The sequence below is a fragment of the Capsicum annuum genome, chromosome 3 (genome assembly GCF_002878395.1).
Source record: "Capsicum annuum cultivar UCD-10X-F1 chromosome 3, UCD10Xv1.1, whole genome shotgun sequence".
Taxonomy (NCBI): domain Eukaryota; kingdom Viridiplantae; phylum Streptophyta; class Magnoliopsida; order Solanales; family Solanaceae; genus Capsicum; species Capsicum annuum.
In genome coordinates, this window is record NC_061113.1 from 255,514,094 (window position 1) to 255,535,303 (window position 21,210).

At 35.7% G+C, this 21,210-nt stretch overlaps 1 protein-coding gene across 1 annotated transcript; it reads right to left on the reverse strand.

Annotated features, from left to right (window-relative positions):
- Positions 1–1,984: 1,984 nt before the first annotated feature.
- On the reverse strand, positions 1,985–16,994 carry LOC107863868 (probable fructokinase-4). The gene is made up of 5 exons (XM_016710046.2): positions 16,468–16,994; positions 13,653–13,903; positions 13,169–13,460; positions 3,896–4,048; positions 1,985–2,910 (listed from the first exon to the last, which is right to left on the reverse strand). Exons 1-5 carry the CDS (start codon positions 16,837–16,839, stop codon positions 2,521–2,523), a joined length of 1,458 nt encoding a protein of 485 aa, XP_016565532.1. The 5' UTR covers positions 16,840–16,994; the 3' UTR covers positions 1,985–2,520.
- Positions 16,995–21,210: the final 4,216 nt, after the last annotated feature.

Consider the following 21,210-nt stretch of genomic DNA (forward strand, 5'->3'; position numbering starts at 1 on the left):
TGGACATATCTAGTTCCTATTATATTGTAAAGGAAGAGTCCAGAGGATGGAAGAGGAGAATGAAGAAAGGGGGGAAGGGAGAGGGAGGGGAAATTATATAAAACTAGTGCCAATATAACAAACTCTGCCAATCTACTCCATTACTTAAGACGAGATTGACACATGAATAAATTGCAATATGACTAAGTAGAGCCAAATCCAGACTTGAATGACACATGAATGATGGGGCCTCTACATGGCTTTTACGTTTTTTGACAGCCCATCTTTGTCTCAATAGTCTTTAGTGGCACATTTCAGTCCTCTGGTCATTGGAATTTTGTCTTTCTATTTAAGCTTTATTCAATTTTTTCAAATTATAGTCACTAATCAAAAAAGCTCGAAGAAAAACGTCACTGAGAACCATTCTGATGCGAGAGAGGTTACTTTTAACCAAACGATGTTTAGATGGACTGGGGTTTGGCACTTTTAACCAAACGACGTTTAGATGGACTGGGGTTTGGCATTTTTAACCAAACAACGTTTAGATGGACCGGGGTTTGGCTAAGTCTTGGTACATCTTTGTAAATAACCGGTTTAGTCTTTTATTCTACTTTTCCTTCACTTTTTTCCAGCCAAATGATATGTCCTGTTTAACTGGTTGCATTTGTTTAGTCATTCATGCATATATGATTGAACTTTAAATGTAAATGCTTGAAATATATATAAATGCTAGAGTTGTCATATTTCTGAAATTCAATAACAGTAATTTTAAATACCTTAGTTTCATGCCAAACGCGATCCAATTTTACACAGCTTTCCTCCAAGCCATTGCTCTGCCATGAGAATATTTGTTGTCCATAGTTGCACTTTTACAAAGGTTACTTTTGCTTCTCTATGCACGTAAGAATTTTAAAGAGTAAGGACTACACCATGTACAAGGACTTCATGGTGGAACTACAGAAATGGTTGATAGCATGCCCACAAATATGCATGAAAAGTGAGAACCAACATATTTACTGAAAAGCAAAGATCAATAGAACCAAATGTGATGCTAACAATAGCGCATGTGTGCATGCCTTACACAAAGAATACGCCAAACTTAGTCCGTGTATTACGAAAATTACGAAAATTAAGTCTGAAGTATGTTAGACTAAACAAAATTTTATGAACTTATGCCATCACTTAAATTGGGGAAAATCGACATCTGCACTTAGTGTGTGCATCGATCGGTTCGATTTGATTTTATGTGTTATTGATTCGGTTTATCGATTTTTGATTTTTAAATATGTAAAACCAATAACCAACCAATAAGATATTTTCTTATCGATTTTAGTTTATCGATTTTAGTCTTTAACGGTTCGATTTTCGATTTTACCAATAAGAAAATACTTATAAAATAAACATCATAACAATAACATAAAAAAATAAAATCTTAATTACCGCCAAAACCTACGCAATGCATTTTAATTTACAAGAATCTTTAAACTTGAACTGAATGTCAGTTAGAAAAAAAATTGAATCCTAATTGTTGGAAGCTATAAATGTTTCAAGCTTTTTATTACAATAATAGCCAAACTTTATACTGTACCTTTGCTGCCCTGAATAGGTTAATACTTTGTGAATCACTGAATTATGAATTAGTAGTGCATATAATTTATATACATACACATATCTATATAGAGAGAGAGATAAAGAGAGAAAGATTTAAATATATAACATAAATAGGAATAAAACAATAACTTAGTGTATCCTTATTAGGTTATCGGTTAGCTAAAACTGATACCGAACCGTTTACCCAATAAAATTTTTTATAAAACCAATAAAAAATCATTAACCCGATAATCCAATAACATTTTTATCAATTCAGTTTATCGGTCGGTTCGATTTTTGCAGAACCCTATCTGCACTTGCCCTCACTTGGTCAGTGGCAAACTAGCTCATCTTGCATTAGTTTGAAGTTAAATTGCATTCTTAACGTGAACATAATGGAAAGGGGTAAACAAAATTGAGCGATCAACCATTTTTATTATAAATGGTGAAAGCGGCATTCATGTTGCAAACATGTATTGGTCTTCTACACATCCTAAACTAGAAAAATTATTGTGTATGGCATCTATTGCAAAACAGCTATCCTATTTTTCCTTCTATATGTTAAGAGTAGCCTTCAAGCTTAAATGAACAGTAAACCTGGTATTCCAGGCGATCGCAGCTGTAAAGCTCGAAGTACAGGAAGCAACACACAGCTTTGTACGCGTGCACGTTGAAACAATCAGAAACATCAACAAGCAGGAATTGCAGGCTGCTTGATCATGCAATTTCCCACAAACACTAATGCACAAACACCTTTTTACTCAATCAACAAAACTGCCAATTCGACCACCAGCAGGCAGCAAGGTAGCAACCCTAACACAACTGTGCACCTCATAATGCGCAAGCTAGACCACCTCCAACTCATGCATTTCTTTCCATGGTGGTGAATATGCAACAATCAATCAGAATGATGGTAACAACTACAAAATCTATTTATCCCAGAAAACTGCTTCATCTATTTGAAGGAGCCAGAGTCATCTTTGGTGCAAATTCAAGCTTAGGCAGCACTTCTGATACCACCTTTTGCAGGGAGACACGGTTCACCTGACTCTTACCATTTACAACCATTTTTGACAGTACAGTTACATCTTGGGAGTTCACATTATCATTCAGTACTTCATCCCAAAATTTGTCATCCTCATTCAAATTTGATTCCTTCAATAGTTCCCGGACCTTCTCCAAACTGGCAACATTTCTACCAGCACCACACCCTGTAGCAGTTGCAGCACCGACTGCATTTGCAAGGGTTAATGTATAACTCAAGGGCAAGTCATGTATGAAGCCAAATGCAACTGCAGCCACAAAACTATCTCCACAGCCCACAGTGTCTACAATATTGACCTGTTACAACCAATGGGCAGACAGAGGGCATGTATCAGGGAGGACATTGAAACTGTATGATTCCAAGTTAATCCGAGAAGAGAGAGAGAGAGAGAGAGAGAGAGAGAGAGACAGAGGAAAATCACGGAACCACAAGCCCCAGGGCTTTGGTCTATTGGTAAGAGTGCAACACGTGATGAGTAGGTTAGACCCATGCATACAGGTTCCAACCCTGCCTCAAGCAAATGCCTGGCATGTATGTGGAGGACAAAGGAGTGAGCCCATTATAAATTGAGATCCTAACCGTGCGCCATTGGCATCGGCGATTTCTCGGTTATTAGAAGTAAAAATGTTAGGGAACTGTACGGTTACTACATTTGTTGGGAAGACTGGGGATGAAGTTGGGTAATTATTTTAGAAACCATGACATACAGTACGTAGGCATTTGGCCATAACTTCCAAATATTTTTCACTTCATTTGGAGTTGAAGATGGAGTTGCGTTTGGTTATATTTAGAAACCATGACATACAGTACGTAGGCATTTGGCCATAACTTCCAAATATTTTTCACTTCATTTGGAGTTGAAGATAGAGTTGCGTTTGGTTATACTTTCTGCAAATAATGCTTTTGATGAAGTACTTTCTGCAAATAATTTTCATGCTTGAATATACTTAAATACAACTTCCAAAGTGAAAAGTGAGTTGTTAGAAGCTATTTTCCAAATTTGAAATTCAACTTCAAGTTCAAGTTGGGATTTCATGCCCCTAACACTGGTTTCACATTAAGTGAAAAATTATTCCGGAAAATGTGAATTTTATGGCCAAATGGGTCAAGTTACTTCAATTTTCTTAAACATTCCCAAATGTTGTGCGGTCATAAATCAACTGCCCGCCCTCCATATGGGCCAAATTAAAACACAAATTTCTTTGGGTTAAGCTTAACTAATGGGGAGAAAACAAGTAAACTTCTGTTAATAAGATGAATTGAGTCCGTGGAAATTGATACCTTGAAAGCAGGTGCACAAGTTATGCTAGACTTGGTGATTAAAATAGAACCCTTTGGACCCATCTTAACAATTACCCACTTAGTACAAACTCCGTTATTGAGCAACTCCTGGCCCGCTAAAATTGGATCACTGATACCAGTTAAAGATGCAGCCTGAAGAAGACATTGTGATTCAGATAAGTAACATACAAAAAATAGTGGAGAAAGGGAAAGGAGGGACATCTTCAATGCACTAAAAACAATTATTACAGTAAAACCGTCCACTGATTTACAGGAAAGAAAAGCATCATAATTTCAGCAACATTTTTTTTTAATTTTTTGATAACCGTGGCATCCAGGCCGGCTTGCGTGAACCTCGACTAATTCCATGGGATACCTGCCACTCATAAATTATTTTTCAGCAACATTACCAGAATATACAAAATATAAATTCAGCAAAGATAGCCACTATGCCACATTATGATATAGCAACAAGGGAAAAGCAAATAAATCAGCTCAAACATCACGTTACAGTTGCTCGAGAGGTCAACTTGACAACTACAACAAACCAAAGTAGCTATAATGCTACATTCATGGCTCAACCAACCCAAACCCTACCAAAATGGATCCCTTTTCACCTTCTTTACTTTCTCCCACACTTCTCTCTGTTTCGTCTCTGACTTGTTAACCAGAAAATGTACATGAAAGTGGAAAGGGCTAGTGGCACTGAAAGGAAATAGGTCAGTAGAGGATCCAGAATATCACAAAGATGGGCACACTGCTATGGGGCAAAATTTATCCGCACACGGTGTTGTAGTATAAACTATACTCCCTCCGTTTCAAAAAGAATGACCTACTTTCCTTTTTAGTCCGTTTCAAAAAGAATGACCCCCTTTCCTTTTTTGGCAATACTTTAATTTCAACTTTCCACATGACATGTTTAGGACCACAAGATTAAATGGCATTTTGGTACATTTGACACAACTTTAATTTAAGGCCACAAAATTCAAAAGTCTCCTTTATTTTCTTAAACTTTGTGTCAAGTCAAAGTAGGTCATTCTTTTTTAAACAGAGGGAGTATTAATTTACCATAGTTAAGTGATAACTTAAGGTAAAGTACGTATTAATTAACTATGATTTGGTTATAATAGTTATATGAAGACATGTGTCGTATACTCATCTGGTAGATATAAACACCGGATACATGTAAGTTGTTACCTCACTACTACTTTTAAGATATACACTGGGTACGTTGTACTATTAAGATATACACTGCCAATAACTTAGCGAGCAAACATTTATTAAAGTAGGTAGTTAAATAGGTTAAACAAGAAGTAGAGAGGTTGTTTCCGATAGACCCCCGGCTCAGAATCTCGAATAATACACAAAGAGCGTATTGGAACATGTAACAGGAAAGGTTGGCATCCAGACATAAGAAATAATAGAAATAAATATCAGTGAAGTACAAAATAAGAGAAATACGAGCAATACGAAATAAGAAATAAGAACTAGGACACCCACTTACCCACCCCACCCGAACTCACCTGGCTAAAGGCTCCTACTCAAGTACACATGCCTGGGTTTACTGCCCGGATACGCACTCGCTCTCCTAACACCTAGCCACAATCCATACACTCGCCCTAATCTTCTACCCTAATCCGCGACCTCCACACCTTCCTGTCAAGGGTCATGTCCTCAGTGAGCTCCAGCTGCTCCATGTTATGTCTAATCACCTCCCTCCAATATTTCTTTGGCCTACCTCTACTCCTCCTAAAGCCATCTAATGTCAGCCTTTCACACCTCCGAACTGGGGCATCCGTGCCCCTCCTAATCACATGCCCAAATCATTTCAACCTTCCTTCTCGCATCTTATCCTCCACCGAAGCCACTCCCACCTTCTCTCGAATAGTCACATTCCTAACTCTATCCCCTCTAGTAAGTCCACACATCCATCGCAACATTCTCATTTCCGCCACCTTCAGTCTTTGGATGTGGGAGTTCTTGACTGGCCAACACTCCGCTCCATACAGCATGGCCGGACGAACTGCCACTCTGTAGAAATTTCCTTTAAACTTAAGGGGAACCTTCTTATTACACAACACTCCCGAAGCGAGTTTCCACTTCATCCACCCTGCTCCAATACGTTTAGAGACATCCTCATCAATCTCGCCATTCCCCTGGATAATACTCCGTCTTGGACCTACCCAACCTGAACCCCTTAGATTCCAGGGTTTGCCTCCAAACCTCCAATTTCTCATTCACACCCCCCGTGTCTCATCAATCAGCACTACATCGTCCGCAAATAACATACACCAAGGCACCTCACCCTGAATACTCTGCGTCAACACGTCCATCACCACCGCAAAAAGGAAAGGGCTAAGAGTCGAACCCTGATGCAAACCTGTCTCTACAGAAAAATGCCCTGAGACACCTCCCGCCGTCCTCACCTGAGTCTTCCCTCCATCATACATGTCCTTAATAGCTCTGATGTACGCCACCGGAACACCTCTCACCTTTAAGCATCTCCAAAGAACCTCCCTAGGGACTTTGTGATACGCCTTCTCCACGTCAATGAACACCATGTGCAAATCCCTCTTTCTTTCCCTATATTACTCTACCAATCTCCTCACCAGATGGATTGCCTCTGTTGTTGAGCGACCAGGCATAAAACCAAACTGATTCTCCGAAATGGACACTACTCTCCTCAATCTCCGCTCGACCACCCACTCCCAAATCTTCCTAGTGTGACTCAACAACTTAATACCCCTATAGTTGTTGCAACTCTGAACATCGCCCTTGTTTTTATATAACGGAATCATCGTACTCCATCTCCAAGCCTCAGGCATTCTCGCAGTCTTGAAAATGACGTTAAACAAATTTGTCAACCACCTTAAACCCGCCTCACCAGCATACTTCCAAAAATCCACCGAAATTTCGTCCAGCCCCGTCGTCCTACCCCTTCGCATCCTGCGAATCGCCTCTCTGACCTCCTCAACCTTAAAACGTCTACAGTAGCTGAAATCACGGCTCTGCTCCGAGCGCTCCAGCTCCCCTAGCAATGTCTCTGTCTCCCTCCTCGTTTAAAAATCTATGAAAATACTTCTGCCATCTCTTCTTGATGTGAACATCCTTCACCAAAACTCTTCCGTCCTCCCCCTAAATGCACTTCACTTGATCGAAGTCCCGACCCCTCCTCTCCCTAGCCTTAGCAAGCCTATATAACCTTTTTTCCCCGCCTTTCTTCTCTAACCCCGCGTACAAGCTCTCAAAAGCTGTTGTCTTCGCAGCCATAACAGCTAACTTAGCCTCTTTCCTTGTCACTTTGTAAGTCTCCCTGTTCACCCGCTTCTCCTCTTCATTTTTACTCTTGATCATCTTAACATATGCCTCCTTCTTAGTCTCCACTTTTTTCTTAACTTCTTCATTCCACCACCAGTCCCCCTTATGTCAACCTGCCCGACCACTCGAGACACCCAACACCTCTCTAGCTGTCTCCTTGATGCAGCTGGCAGCCTTATTCCACATGCCATCCACGTCCCCCCTACACTCCCATGCCCCCATTCCCACCACCCTCACCCCCATCTCCAGCGCACCGACTGGCGTCAAATCATCCCACTTGATTCTAGGTTGACCCTCTCCGACCCTACTCTTCCTGCTCTTCTTAATAAATAAGTCCATCACCAGAAGCCTGTGCTGAGTCGAAAGATGCTCACTCAGAATGACTTTACAGTCTTTACATAGAACTTTATCCCCCTTCCAAAGCAGCAGAAAGTCAATCTGAGTCTTGGCTAAAGCGCTTCGAAAGGTAATCAGATGATCCTCCTTCTTCAGAAAGCTCGAGTTCACAACCACCAGCCCAAAACCCCCACAAAGTCCAACAGGGCAACCCCCTTACCATTTCTATCGCCGAAACCAAAACCTCCGTGCTCATCATCATAACCTCCTGGACACGCCCCAATGTGCCCATTGAAGTCCCCCGCTATAACAATCTTTTTCGAGCTAGGCACGCTTCTCACTACCTCATCCAAATCCTCCAAAAATCTCGCCTTCACCTCCTCATCCAAGCCCACCTGGGACGCATAAACACTACACACATGCAGTGTAAAACCCCCAACGACCAACTTAACCGTCATCAACCTATCACTGATCCTCTTAACCTCCACCACCTGCCCTCTAAGCTCCTCATCCACTAAGATGCCCACTCCATTTCGACGCCTGTCACTACCTGAGTACCACAGCTTGTACCCATCCACATCTCTAGCCTTAGACCCTACCCACTTAGTCTCCTGCACACACGCAATATTAATCCTCCTCTTCTTGAGAATCTTCACCAACTCAACGGACTTACCTTGAAGGGTCCCAATATTCCAAGACCCTACCCTCAACCTATCACCTCTCGCCTCCCTCTCCCACCCCTCACCGAACCAGCCCGAACACCTAGCCTTGAACCCACACCCACCTCTGCCCTCCCCCTCCCAAAACAGGTCCCACCCCCAACCCCCTCGGACATGACCCTATTCCATCATCAACCCCCTCAGCCACTACTCAACAAACGAAACACAAACCAAAAAAAAAAGCAGCAAACTGACAAGCAAACAAAGCAACAGTAGCGAAAACAGTATAAAAGCAGCAGGCACGTACCGAAAAACGACAAGAAATAGCAATACAATGAAACTATACTATAAAGAGTAACTAAACTAATAGGTTCAGAAACTAATAAGTTCAGATGTCACCGAAGTTCTCCTGCTTTGCTGGTAGCGGCAAACTTTTTGTCGAAAAGGTTGCCGGACTTGAGTCGCCGGAAAGAGTCCATCAGGGCCTCGTCGAAAAGTCACCAGTGCGTCTTGTTGCTGTTACCGGTAGCTGGTCGCTGGTTGTCGTCGTCACCCACTGTTTTACCCTTAAGATCTGCCACTGAAATAAGTGGTACATAGTGGTGCTTTTCACGTAATTGTGCTTGTTGGCTTTGAGTTTTTCCCACTTTCGGCAATCTATCTCCTAATTTCTGGTACCATTAATGGTGCTTATCAAGTAATTGAGCATTGTTTGTGTTGAAAATCAAAAGAATCAGTACAGTTATAATTTAGAGTATATCTAGGTCAAAGGTATGGAGTATTCCAAATGGTTATGTTAACCTAGGAATTTTGGCATTTAGGAAAAGTTTTCTTTGCATATATCTTCCTTGTTTAGCAAACTGACCTCGATCTACACGCTACACTTTACTTATTTCATGTTATCTAATTTCTCGTAAAAGGAGCTCTTATATATTTTTACCAAAACCAATTCAAGACAGGCTCTCTCTTTTTTCATAGTATTAAAGTTTCTACAATTTAAATAGAGGTTTAAGCATCTTTAGCTTACAAGCATGTGTTGTATGCCATTGGCTGGACCAATGTCTCATTCTTTTTATAAGTTAATTATTACTGCTTCTTTTTATAATTGTTCTAGCAGAAAACATCCACAAAACTTCATTTATTTTAAAAAATATCACTATATGCTAAGAGTACGTATAGGTAGACAATATGGAATATTCTTAATGGTTATGTCAAAATCAGGAATTTCGGTAATTAGGAAAGTTTCCTAAGCCTATACTTTTCTTGTTTAGGAAACTTGGTCTAGATTTTAGTTATTTCATTTAACCTAAACTCCTGTAAGGAGCTCTTATATACGTTATTCGCAATCAATTCAATGCAAGATTTCTGCTAGTCACACGCTAACATCATAGCTAGACTTCTGTTGCAGCAAATCAGTATTTTACGATCTGGGTTTCTCAATGAGAAAACCAAGGAAATAATGATGGAAGCCGCCGAGTTGATCATATCTTAATTCCTATATTGCATTGTTTATGCCACCGGGAGGCAAATTTGCAAAAGGAGCAGGAAACTACCAAATAAATCGAGAATTTACTAATTATTTCATTGTTATCTCTCAATTTTTTTCTTAATTTTTTTTTTTTTGGGGGGGGGGGAGCGGAGAGGAAGCTGGTGATTCTTCAGATAAAGACAATTACAAAAAGAATTGATAAATTTTATGAATGACATTAGGGGGTTTGGTGTCATTAGGGGGTTTTGGTTGCTGGTTAGGAGGGGAGTTATTTATGTATTAAAAGTAGCAGAGCTAATACCATGTTTGGTAGCATTTTAGTTGCTTTGTATATAACTCTACACACAAAGTATGGCGTTTGGTTATCATTTTATAGTTCCACATAAATAAAACATGTACAAGTTATTATTCAATTTATGTATTAGTTTATGTGGGGATAGAAGATGGAATAACTAATACATGGATAAAACAACTGAAAATGAAAATTTAACCTTATCACTCCATACTTAAAATTAATGGTTTTGATTGAAGTACTTTCCTGTGCCAACTATATACCTCGTTTTGCCTCATTTTTAAAGACCAAACATTTTATCATGCATTGTAAATAGACATTTTATTTTAAAAATTATATGATGTATATTAATTTCTAATACAACAAATCAATTACCAAAGAAACAATTCATACATAGTAATCATTACTTATTCCTACATAACTAAACCCTGCACAACTAGATCTTGTATAACTAATCCATGCATAACTCTAACAAGCAACCAAACAACCCTTCATGTATTTTCCATAAAAATGATCAAACACACAATTCAATCAATTTCCCAGTGATTAATTCTTTAGTTTTTCTTTATTTTTGAATGTTTACATTATTTTTCGTCCGTAGTAGTCTGAAAGAGAATGCCATATACCATTTCTGTGTTTGCACCCCCAATACAGAAACCCTTGTACGCTTCACACCCTATCATAAGTATACTTTAATTTTTCACATTGCACCTTTAACCTTTTTATTTCTTGCAAAACAAATAATTATCCATGCTATTATGAATATTTGACATGGAAAAATGGCAATATCACTGTGAATTGCAAATGTTGTTGTGCCAAAGCAAGCTTTCAGGATGATAAGAAAAATATTGATAGAGTCAATATGGAGTAGGTGCATGGTGGAAAAGATATTTCTGGCCAATTCTATAAGCAGCTATTAGGTGACCAATCATCCGGAGTGACATGGAAAAAACTCATGTTTAGAAACGATAGTACGCCTAAGGCTAGATTTACAATGTGGCTCTAGGCGCAACAGAAGCTCTTAACCACAGATAGACTTAATGGTGGATACTAAATGTGTATTGTGCCAGATCAATGATGAAATAGTTGATCATCTTTCCAGACAATGTGAATTTGCACAAAGACTTTGGAACAGGCTGATGGTGTTGATTCAGAGACAGGACCATGCTGCTATTGGATGGGACCAACACATTTACAATATCATTGGCAGAGCTAAAAGCAAGACACAAGCAACATAAATTTTTAAACTAGTGTATGCCGAATTTGAGCATGGATTATGGATAGAAAGGAACTTTTAAGAGTTTTTGAGAAGAAAAGTAGAAGCTGGGAGAGTATACCAAGAGAGATTGCAAAAGTTTGTAACGTTAGAGCATCTCCTAGAATTCAAACTGCTATACATGGATTCAGATTTTAGATTATAACACTGTGCTAAGGTTGGTTTTGCTTAAGATAACAAGCTACGTTTAGCCTAGTTATGGATTTTGTAAATAGTTCACTTGGTGATTAGTATAAAAGTTTAGTTACCCCAAAATATATATATATATACATATGCACCCATGGTTGTGGCCTAGTGGTTCAATGAAGTTGGGGTCTCAGTTTCAATTCACAACAGAGACAAACATTAGGTGATTTCTTCTCATCTGTTCTAGCCTTGGCAGACAAAGTTACATGGTACTTGTTGCTGGTGGGAGGTAGCAGATATCCCGTGGAATTAGTCGAGTTACGCGCAAGCTAACCCGGATATATATATATATATTACCGTGTACCATTTTCTTCTTCCTAACCTGTTAGAACTAGGGGTGGGCATGGTATGGTATATACCGAACCAAAATTTTTTGAAAGTCGAGGTTTTGGTATTATGGTATATGGTATATATTTTAATTTTTTTGGTATTCGGTATTTATAAATATTGTACCGAAATACCGAACATCATAGCGTAGTATATAGTTATATATAAATTTTATATATATCACAAATATACGTTGAAACTTTGACTACTCTATCTTGATTGAAATGTCCCTTTTATGTAAATGATTAACAAGAGGAGTTTTTTGTACTTTCTTTTAAATATATATTTTCCATATATGTAATGTGTTATTATGATATAATTGAGATGTTTTTTAAAAAGAGTCACAATACTCTATTATACGAGTATATATTAGCGAAGTTGAACAAACTATGATTACCGATTCACCATACTGTAAAATGCCAAAACAGAACTTCAAAATACCGAATTAATTTGGTATGGTAATGATATCGTATTTTTAAAAACCGAATACCGGAATCACTGTACCGAAGTTTTAAATATCGTACCATGTCCACCTTAGTTAGAACCTCTGTCATGCGTCTTCTGTCTTTGCCCCCTCACCCCGGGCCCCAAAAAAAAAAAAAATTCTCTCTAATTAAGCAAGAAAACAAAAAGTCAGCGATGATTTAGGCCTAAATGCAATAAAACTAGCTTTACACATAGCATTCCCATTGTCAAATGTTCCAACCTTGGATCAAAAAACTAGAACTTCTCATTATCAAAAATATCAAAGACGGAATCAGATAAATTGTTTAAAAAAAAAAGAACATAGGATATGATGCAAAATAGAGTACAGAAAGCTTCAAATGCAAAAAACTCCACAGCCAGGAGCAAGTATAATTTTCTTGAAATGACTTATCTATACCATAAATTCCAGTTGTCTCTGAGCTGCACATTTATTCCATCTTTTTTTGTGGGTGTTTATACTTTTTATTACGTCTCTTTATACTTTTTTTGTTTTAAGCAGAGGTCTATCGGAAACAACCTCTCTACTTCATCTGAGGTAAGGGTATGGACTGCATACACCTTACTCTCCCCAAACCCCACTTGATGGGAATTCACTGGGTATGTTGTTGTTGTTGTCTCTGAGCTGCACAGTATTTTGCCAATAAACTGAAACTTCAACCAGTATTCCCGGTTTCCAGCATATAACAGAACTTACCATAATATCACATGTTCCGTGAGATACTTTTTAGCTACCCAAAGAGTTCTTTTAAATGGATTATTTAAAACATTAAAGTGCACACGGATAAACTGATTATGTTTGAGATCTTCCCAAAAATGGGTTGCATCTTTTTTGCCACACATTGAGATGTTGGATAGGAGAAGGCACAAGAATTACGAAGAAATTTTGCAAGAATGAAATACAAACCTCCTCGGAAGTCAGTAGAAGCACTTCACTCATTCTCAGCAACTTGCCAATTGCTCTTTGTTCTTCAGGTCTTCCTGCGATAAGACTCTTACCTCGTGGTCCGGGGTCAAAAAAGATAGATGTCCCAGATTCAACAGCACACTCAAGAGCAGATTCAAGAAGGCTTGGGGAGAGCTCGTCAAAGTCATAACCATTGCAAAAGAGGATCTTTGATTTTTTAATAGCCAACTTTACTTCAGTAGGTAGTCTGCTCATCCAATTGAAAGCAGGATCTGCACTAAAATCTGCACGACTGGAAGACATTAACATCTTAAAGGTTAGCCTATGATCCTTTCCTTACCTTATCTTATAAAATAAAGAGTATGAAACTTTCTGCCGGTAAAATAAAGTGGACCAAACAATGACCAAGAAACTATACACCAAATGAGAGGGTGAAGAAGAATTAAAGGGAAACAAAAAGGGGATAAAGCAAGATCAAAAGGACCTGCAAAAACCATGTCTCTGCAAAGGGTCCACTAACACCCAGCATAGTAGTGTCTCATTGTTAGAACTTGAAAGATTAAGTGCTTCACTTTGCTCATTCATCCCAACTATACTAATACCCTCATCACTTAGCACATCAATGAGGAAGCGTCCATAGATCTCATCGCCTACATGACCAATGGAAATGCAGTGAAGGCCAAGCCTTGCTGCTGCTATAGCCACATTGCAGTTTCCACCTGCCTCCCAGTACAGCTGAAACAGGGTCAGATACTCCAAATATCACTTTACTTGGATACAAAGAAGAGGAAATAATATAAAATGATGATGCCAGGATGCTAATACCACACATCTTCAGCGTCATTATACTGGTGTGCAGATAATTCTTCAATATTTCTATATTCCAATTTAACTGAAGCAGTCTAGAAACCATATGTAGGCCTAAATATCAAGAGCTAGTGAGTTGTGAATAAGTTATTACCCTACATTCCAAAACTCTGATATTGGAACTGAGGTGATTAGGCATGATATGGAGCAGTTACAACTTACGGAGGACATGGCTCTTGATAGGAAGGTGTGGAGGGCGCGGATTAGGGTAGAGTGTTAGAGGGTGGGAGTGCATAAGTGAGCGTTCTTGTGTCTGTAGTTTCTTGTTCGTGGTGTTGTGTGATGTCTATGATTTTGGTTAGATAGTTCTTAGTATTATCTTGTGGCTGTAGTATTATTTTGCATACCGTACTAGTTTATATGCACTTATCTTTTGTATTTGTTATACTGTTATCGGTTCTAAACCGGGGGTCTATCGGAAACAGCCTTTCTACTTCACCTAAGGTAGTGGTATGGTCAGCGTACACTCTACCCTCCCCAGATCCCACTATGTGGGAATACACTGGGCATGTTGTTGTTGTTGTTGTTGCAACATAGGATAATGTGCAGCTTTCAAAGATGATGGCATCCAAGCATTTAAACCACACATTTTATTTTGTTAAAATAGTGGGCTCGAACCCAAATTGTGGTACATAGAATTTTGTTTATGACAGTGGTGTTGTCAGCTTGAGCACACCTCAACTATTCCATTGAGTACGTGGTATCTTCCATCAACACAGGTACCAAGTAACTCTACCCACCAATGAGAAGGAATCACCTAGTGTTTCTTTTTGTACTTTGCTGGAATTTGAACATGAATGATTTTGAACGTGAGAATTACCGGTTACTTTCCAACTTCATTGACCACATGGCCACATCATTGGGAGCAAAATGTGGTGCATAAACTTATAGCATGTTTGTCCAATCTTCTAAAATCAGATTATTTTAAAAAGTGTTCTTTTCAGAAAGTGCTTTTCAAAAAAGTACTTTTGGTGAGAAGCAGTTTGCATTTGGCCAATCAATTAAAAATGCAGTTTTGAGCCCCAATTAGTGTTTGGTCAAGCTTTTAAAAGAGTGCTTCTAAGTGTATTTTTTTCAAAAGTGCTTTCGGAGAAAACTACCTTTTTAGCTACTGAAAACAGCCTCTGCTACTCCCCCAAAACACTTGTTTTCTCCCCCAAAAAACTTGGCTTAGAACCTCATTTTTTAAAAAAAGAGCACTTTTGACCTCGGAAAAGATTGGCCAAATATCAACTAGGTCGTTCATCTAAGATGCAAAGGAGCTCAACCATATTCAGGCCAAATTTTCAAGAAATGCATTACTAAAGCCTTTGGTGCTCCAATAACTAGTGTTTTCACAACTTAATAGCAACATTGTGGATAAAATAATTGGCAGCTAATAACATCTATTTACAAAATTAATAGTTTTATAGACGGAAAGTTATGTATTCAAAACTCACAAAAACAACCATCAACATACACTAATTACTTATTCAACTCTTCAAAAATCCATATGGTCCAATTCGTACCGTAAATAGCATAATTGAAGCTTTTGTGCTTGAAAACTCCATTGAGTTGTCTTAGTACTCCTTCCATCCCAGTTCATTTTCATTTTCTTTTCACTAGGGGTTTTAACGACTTCCTACTATTACACTCTTTTCCTTTCAAGACATCCAAGATGTTGACATTTCTAACATATTTCGATTACATTAAACTATTCAATTTTACACTTGATGTATGTTTTCTCGATCAATTAAAATTTTCAACTACTATAGTATGTTCTTCAACTATCACTACTATAAAACTATACCTCACATTAACATCAACTATCCGTGGCAAAGTTTTGTGTTTTTGGGTAATTAGGACTACCCACAGATAGTAACTTGTGCAATGCTTGTAATTGTCCTTAGATTTGTTACTATTTGTTGTTTCTTCGTACTTCCACTACCACATTGTCTTATTGTAGTATTGTCAGAACTATCTGTTGTTTTTAGTTACTATCTATTGTTTCTTGAAATCCAATTATTTCTTTTTCTGAACTTATTTGGACTGTTTTTCTTGAGCCAAGGTCTATTGAAAATAACCCTCCTATCTCTAAGGAAGGGGTATGGTCTGCATACACTCTACACTCTATGTTGTTGGGTAATTAGGACTACACCCAAGGGTGTGGCCCAGTGCTTCAATGAAATTGGGATGAGCGTCATGAGGTCTTAGGATCAATTCCTAAGCAGAGACAAACACTTGGTGTTTTCTTCCCACGTGTTCTAGCCTTGGTGGACAGAGTTACCTAGAAGCTGTTGCTGGTGGGAGGTGGGAGGTGGCAGGTGCACGCAAGCTGGCCCAACAACACGGTTACCAAAAAAATAAAAAATTAGGACTACAAATAATTTGGTTGTGCACTCTATTAATGTAGGTCATTCATTTTTAAACGGAGGGAGTAAGAAAAAACGAACCTTATCGGGAGGGGATTTAGACAAGTGTTCCATATAGGCCTTGCGTAGTTGTAAATTCTTAGGAGGTAATTGGGGGACATTGAGAACAATATCGACACAGAGATTTCCAAGAGTGGCAATATCAATATCTTTCACAGCAGCAGCGGCGGCGATACTTGTGAATTTTGTGGAGAAGCCATTATTATTAGGGCCACGGAGTTTAGGGATAGAAATTTCAATGCCTCGACAATTGAGAATTGAATAACCAAACTTGTTTCTGTGTCGGGGGATTATAGAAGAACTAGGGTTTCGGTATATGGAAGGACTGAGAGTGAATAACAAGGCATTGTGGTGGGTTGCTGCACAATTGGATATGATGGCGTGATGATGCATTCACGTAATGCTCAGCACAAAAAATCAAAGGGCAAAAAATGGAAATCCACGGGAATAGAGTGCAGACAAGGCAAAGTTAATATGGCGAAAATGGAAATGAAGTGGGAATAGGATAATGGATTTTTTTATACAATAAGGCAAAAAATGATATAATATGTACACGTACATGACAAAGAAAGAAGAGAAGAAAAATCGTCAGGAGACTATAGTAAAGCTGAAAGGTTGGTTAACATAAATAGAATTTAGATAATTAATTATATATTTAATATATTTTTAATTATTTTAAATTATTAATTATTATAATTTATTATTATAATTTATAATAATTTTTATGTAATTTTAAAATAATATATGTTACTCTTTTTGTTCAATTTTTTGTGATATTGATAGTTAATTATATTTTTAAAATAATTTAAGTGTTTAATTATTGAATTTTATAATACTTTTTTTTTATTTTAATTTAAGTGGCACTACTATAATTTTGAGAGCTCAATCAAATATTTTATATCCTTACAAAAATTTAAGTTGTTAATTATTATGATTTATAAATTTTTTTATGTATTTTTTGAAATATATAACAAATTGATTTTCTTAGATATTTTAAGTTGTTAACTGTTGTAATTTATAATACTTTTACGTAATTTTCAAATAATACATGTTACTCTCCTTGTCCAAATTTATGATATTGATAGTCAACTATATTTTTAACTATTTTATTTTAAGTGGCACTAATATAATTTCGAGAGTTAACCAAATATTTTCTATCGTTTAAATTTTTTAAGTTGTTAATTATTGTGATCTATGGTATTTTTTACGTATTTCTTTGGAATATATAACAGATTAAAAAAAAAAGTAAGACAAATAAATTAAAATGGATGAAAAAAATGAAAGCAAGGGATATGACCAATGAAGTTGTGCAAGCAGGCAGATTGACCTTTAAATTTTTTAAGTTGTTAATATTGTGATTTATAGTATTTTTTATGTTTTTTAAAAATATATAGCAGATTAATTTTTTTATAGATATTTTAAGTTGTTAACTATTGTAATTTATAATATTTTTTATGTAATTTACAAATAATATATGTTGCTCTCTTTGTTCAAAATTTTGTCATTGATAGTCAATTATATTTTTTAAAATAATTTAATTTTTTAATCATTGTGATTTATAATATTTTTTCTTCTATTCCAATTTAAGTGTCATGATACTTAGATGATCATAATAATTAATAAGAGGTGATATAGTAAAATCACGATTGAAGCTGCGAAGCAGACATGTCTTAAATGACTTATAATAACTAATTTGAAGTGATATGACAAAATCACTGTAAAAAATATTTGTAAAAAAAATGGGCGGGCCTCATATAAGACATCAAGTTAATTTAACATTGAATATTATTAATTTTTTAATACTTAGATGACTTTATAATAATTTTTAATATTAATATCTTAATGCTTAGATGACTTATAATAATTAATTAGAGATGATATAGTAAAATTACGATTGAAGCAGCTGAAGCAGACATGTCATAAATTTCTATTTTATTTTTTTATTAAATATTATTAATTTTCTAATACGTAAATAACATATAATGATTAATTAAGAGTGATATAGTAAAATCACGGAGCAATCAACTGAATGGTCAGTAAGTAAGACGATCGGAAGCTGCTCTCTCCCTCTTATATTAGAATTTTTAACAATTGAAAGCTGCTCACTCGCTCTTATAATATAAGAGAATTTTTAAGTATTTTTTCCACAAGTAATTCTTTCAAATAAGTACTTTTAGGAATAAATTAATTTGTAACTTATGGAAAACAACTTTTGTTATTCCCTAGTAAGCAACTATTTTCTCTCAAAAGTGTGGCTAAACACTATACTTTTTAAAAAATAAGTTTTTTTTTTTAAAAAAAAAAGTTTAGGCAAACACGCTTCAAGTCTCATTTATTGTAAGTATATGTATTAGCCTTAATAAGCAGTGGCAGGCCCAGGATTTAATGATTGTGGATACTTAAAAAATTAAAAAGCTAAAAACAAGTAAAAAATTATCTCAATGAGCTTTGAACCTAAGATGCCCCTTCTAGTGGAGAAGCTTAAGATAAATCTAAATATCGTTGCACCTAGCCAACTTTTTATTTTAGTGAGTACTTTTATATCTTTTATACCTATTTTTTGATATTTTCTATGTAATTATACTTATTCCACATCGAGTTTACTGAGTGCCGGAGCACCCCAAAAAACAATGTAGGTTCGCCCCTGTTAATAAGTTGTAAAATCTCAATTAGATTTTGGTTAATATTGATATGTACAATTAAAGAATGTGATATATTTTACGTAACTACATAACACAAAAAAATTCTAAAATTTGAGGTGAATAGATACAATTATCATATATCAAGATGATTAGCTGAAACAAATCATAATTAAAGTATCCGAAATTTTTTTACTACAAGTTGAACAATATATGTATAAACAACGTAAACCCCAAGTGTTTCCTACATAATTACACTCTCTCCCAACTTTTATAATAATTACATAAAATTTCATCTATGATACATTACTGTACGTTCTGATACATCATGTTATGATACATAAGTAAGATATTAAATCTAGTTAAAAACGGAAAGAAACGATAATTAAGCTAACCGTTGAGCAATTAACGCGCTTATCATAGGAACTGATGGTTAAAATGTATACAATACATAACAACACCATTTTTTTGGAATTTGAAAATTCAATTCTTGTTTGTTTCATTGTTTTATTTCAGAAAAAAATTATTCGATCGGTCATACTGCTTTCGTCATGAATATTTCAATTTTGTTGAGACATTCTGAAATTTGGCAAAACAAAATTATTTATGAGAATTATTGAAGTGATGAATTTGTAGTTAACGAAAGTGTTTCGTATATGCAGTTGATTTTCGCCATTGATGCGGAGCTTGATATAGATGAATCAAAGAAAAACATTGATGTTCGATACATTGTTGATGGAATGAAGAAAGAGAATTTGATGTTGAAATTGGTGCAATGGTTTGAATACGTTATGAACATCTCCATTATATTGAGATTTTACAGTGTTTGAATGATTAAACTTCAATACGAACAATACAAAAGTAATGAAATTGTTGTTGGAGTAAGTGTTTCGTTTTATAGATTGATTTCGAGAATCACAGTCAAATTTGGTTTTGATTAATGAAGAGAAAAAAATCGACACCATATACGTTGTCGAAGAAAATTCATCGCCAATGGTGATTCGAAACGACAATGAAGTAAAGCTTTATGTTGAGTTCAAGAATAATATTTTTTGGATTTGTAATGTAGCTCGAATAACTATATATTGGTGTTGTAATATGATATATTACTACTTATAATAGTTCAATTGCATATAAAAAATTAATTTCATATGTTTTTTAATATGTTTCATATGATAGATTAGTTTCATATGTTTCATAAGAGACGATTAGTAGAATAGTGTTGTTGGTTTGTATGGTACACTTTTCATCATATTTTTTAATATTGTGTCAGGTTTTTAAAACCTACATGTTGATATTTTATTTATGTATCATTTTTTTTATATTATATTTTTTTTACTGATATATTTAGCTAGGGTTATTTGTTGGTTGATGTTCTTTGCTGTAGTAATATGATACATTACTGGTTATGACAGTTTTAGTGTACATGAAAAATAATATCATACGAAATGATAAGTAGAATAGTGTTGTTGGTTATTATTAGGGGTGTTCATGGTTTGGTTAAAAATCAAACCGAACCGCGAACCAAACCAAACCGATTAAAAAAACGACATTTGGTTAGGTTTGGTTTGGTTATAAATTCTTAAAACTGATACTTATGTGGTTTGGGTTGGGTTTTACTCAAAATAACCGACAAAATAACCAAACCGAACCAATAAATTTTTTCTTTTTTATGTATATATATACATACATACATACATACATACATACATATATATATATATATATATATATATATATATATATATATATACATATCACATACATATATCTATAATATATTAAAAGTGTGAAGACGCTTAGAAAAGTGATTTGAACTTTTTACCCTTCATTAAAAGATCATTCTTTAGACAAAATTGTCTTTTTACTATTTTTAAAATTTATTATTTAATTATTTTTTATTATATTAACTAAACTTCCTAAAATATGTGAGACTCCTAAAATATATGATAGGAGAATTAATTAATATTTTCTTTCAACTAGACTTCCTAAAATATATGAGACTCCTAAAATATATGGTAAGAGAATTAATTAATATTTTTCTTTCTATTGTTCAATTAAAAAAATACTCCTAAAATAGAACTAGATTAAGGAAATACTTCTATAAATATTGACATTTACGTTA

What these genes read in the sequence shown, in the direction of transcription:
- LOC107863868 (XM_016710046.2), bottom strand. Translation starts at nt 16,839, where the DNA reads ATGCATCATCACGCCATCATATCCAATTGTGCAGCAACCCACCACAAT. An exon ending in CAGAGACATGGTTTTTGCAG is followed by an intron (nt 13,461 to 13,652) that starts GTCCTTTTGATC and finishes AATGTCTTCCAG; the next exon opens with TCGTGCAGATTTTAGTGCAG. An exon ending in TTCTACTGACTTCCGAGGAG is followed by an intron (nt 4,049 to 13,168) that starts GTTTGTATTTCA and finishes TGTCTTCTTCAG; the next exon opens with GCTGCATCTTTAACTGGTAT.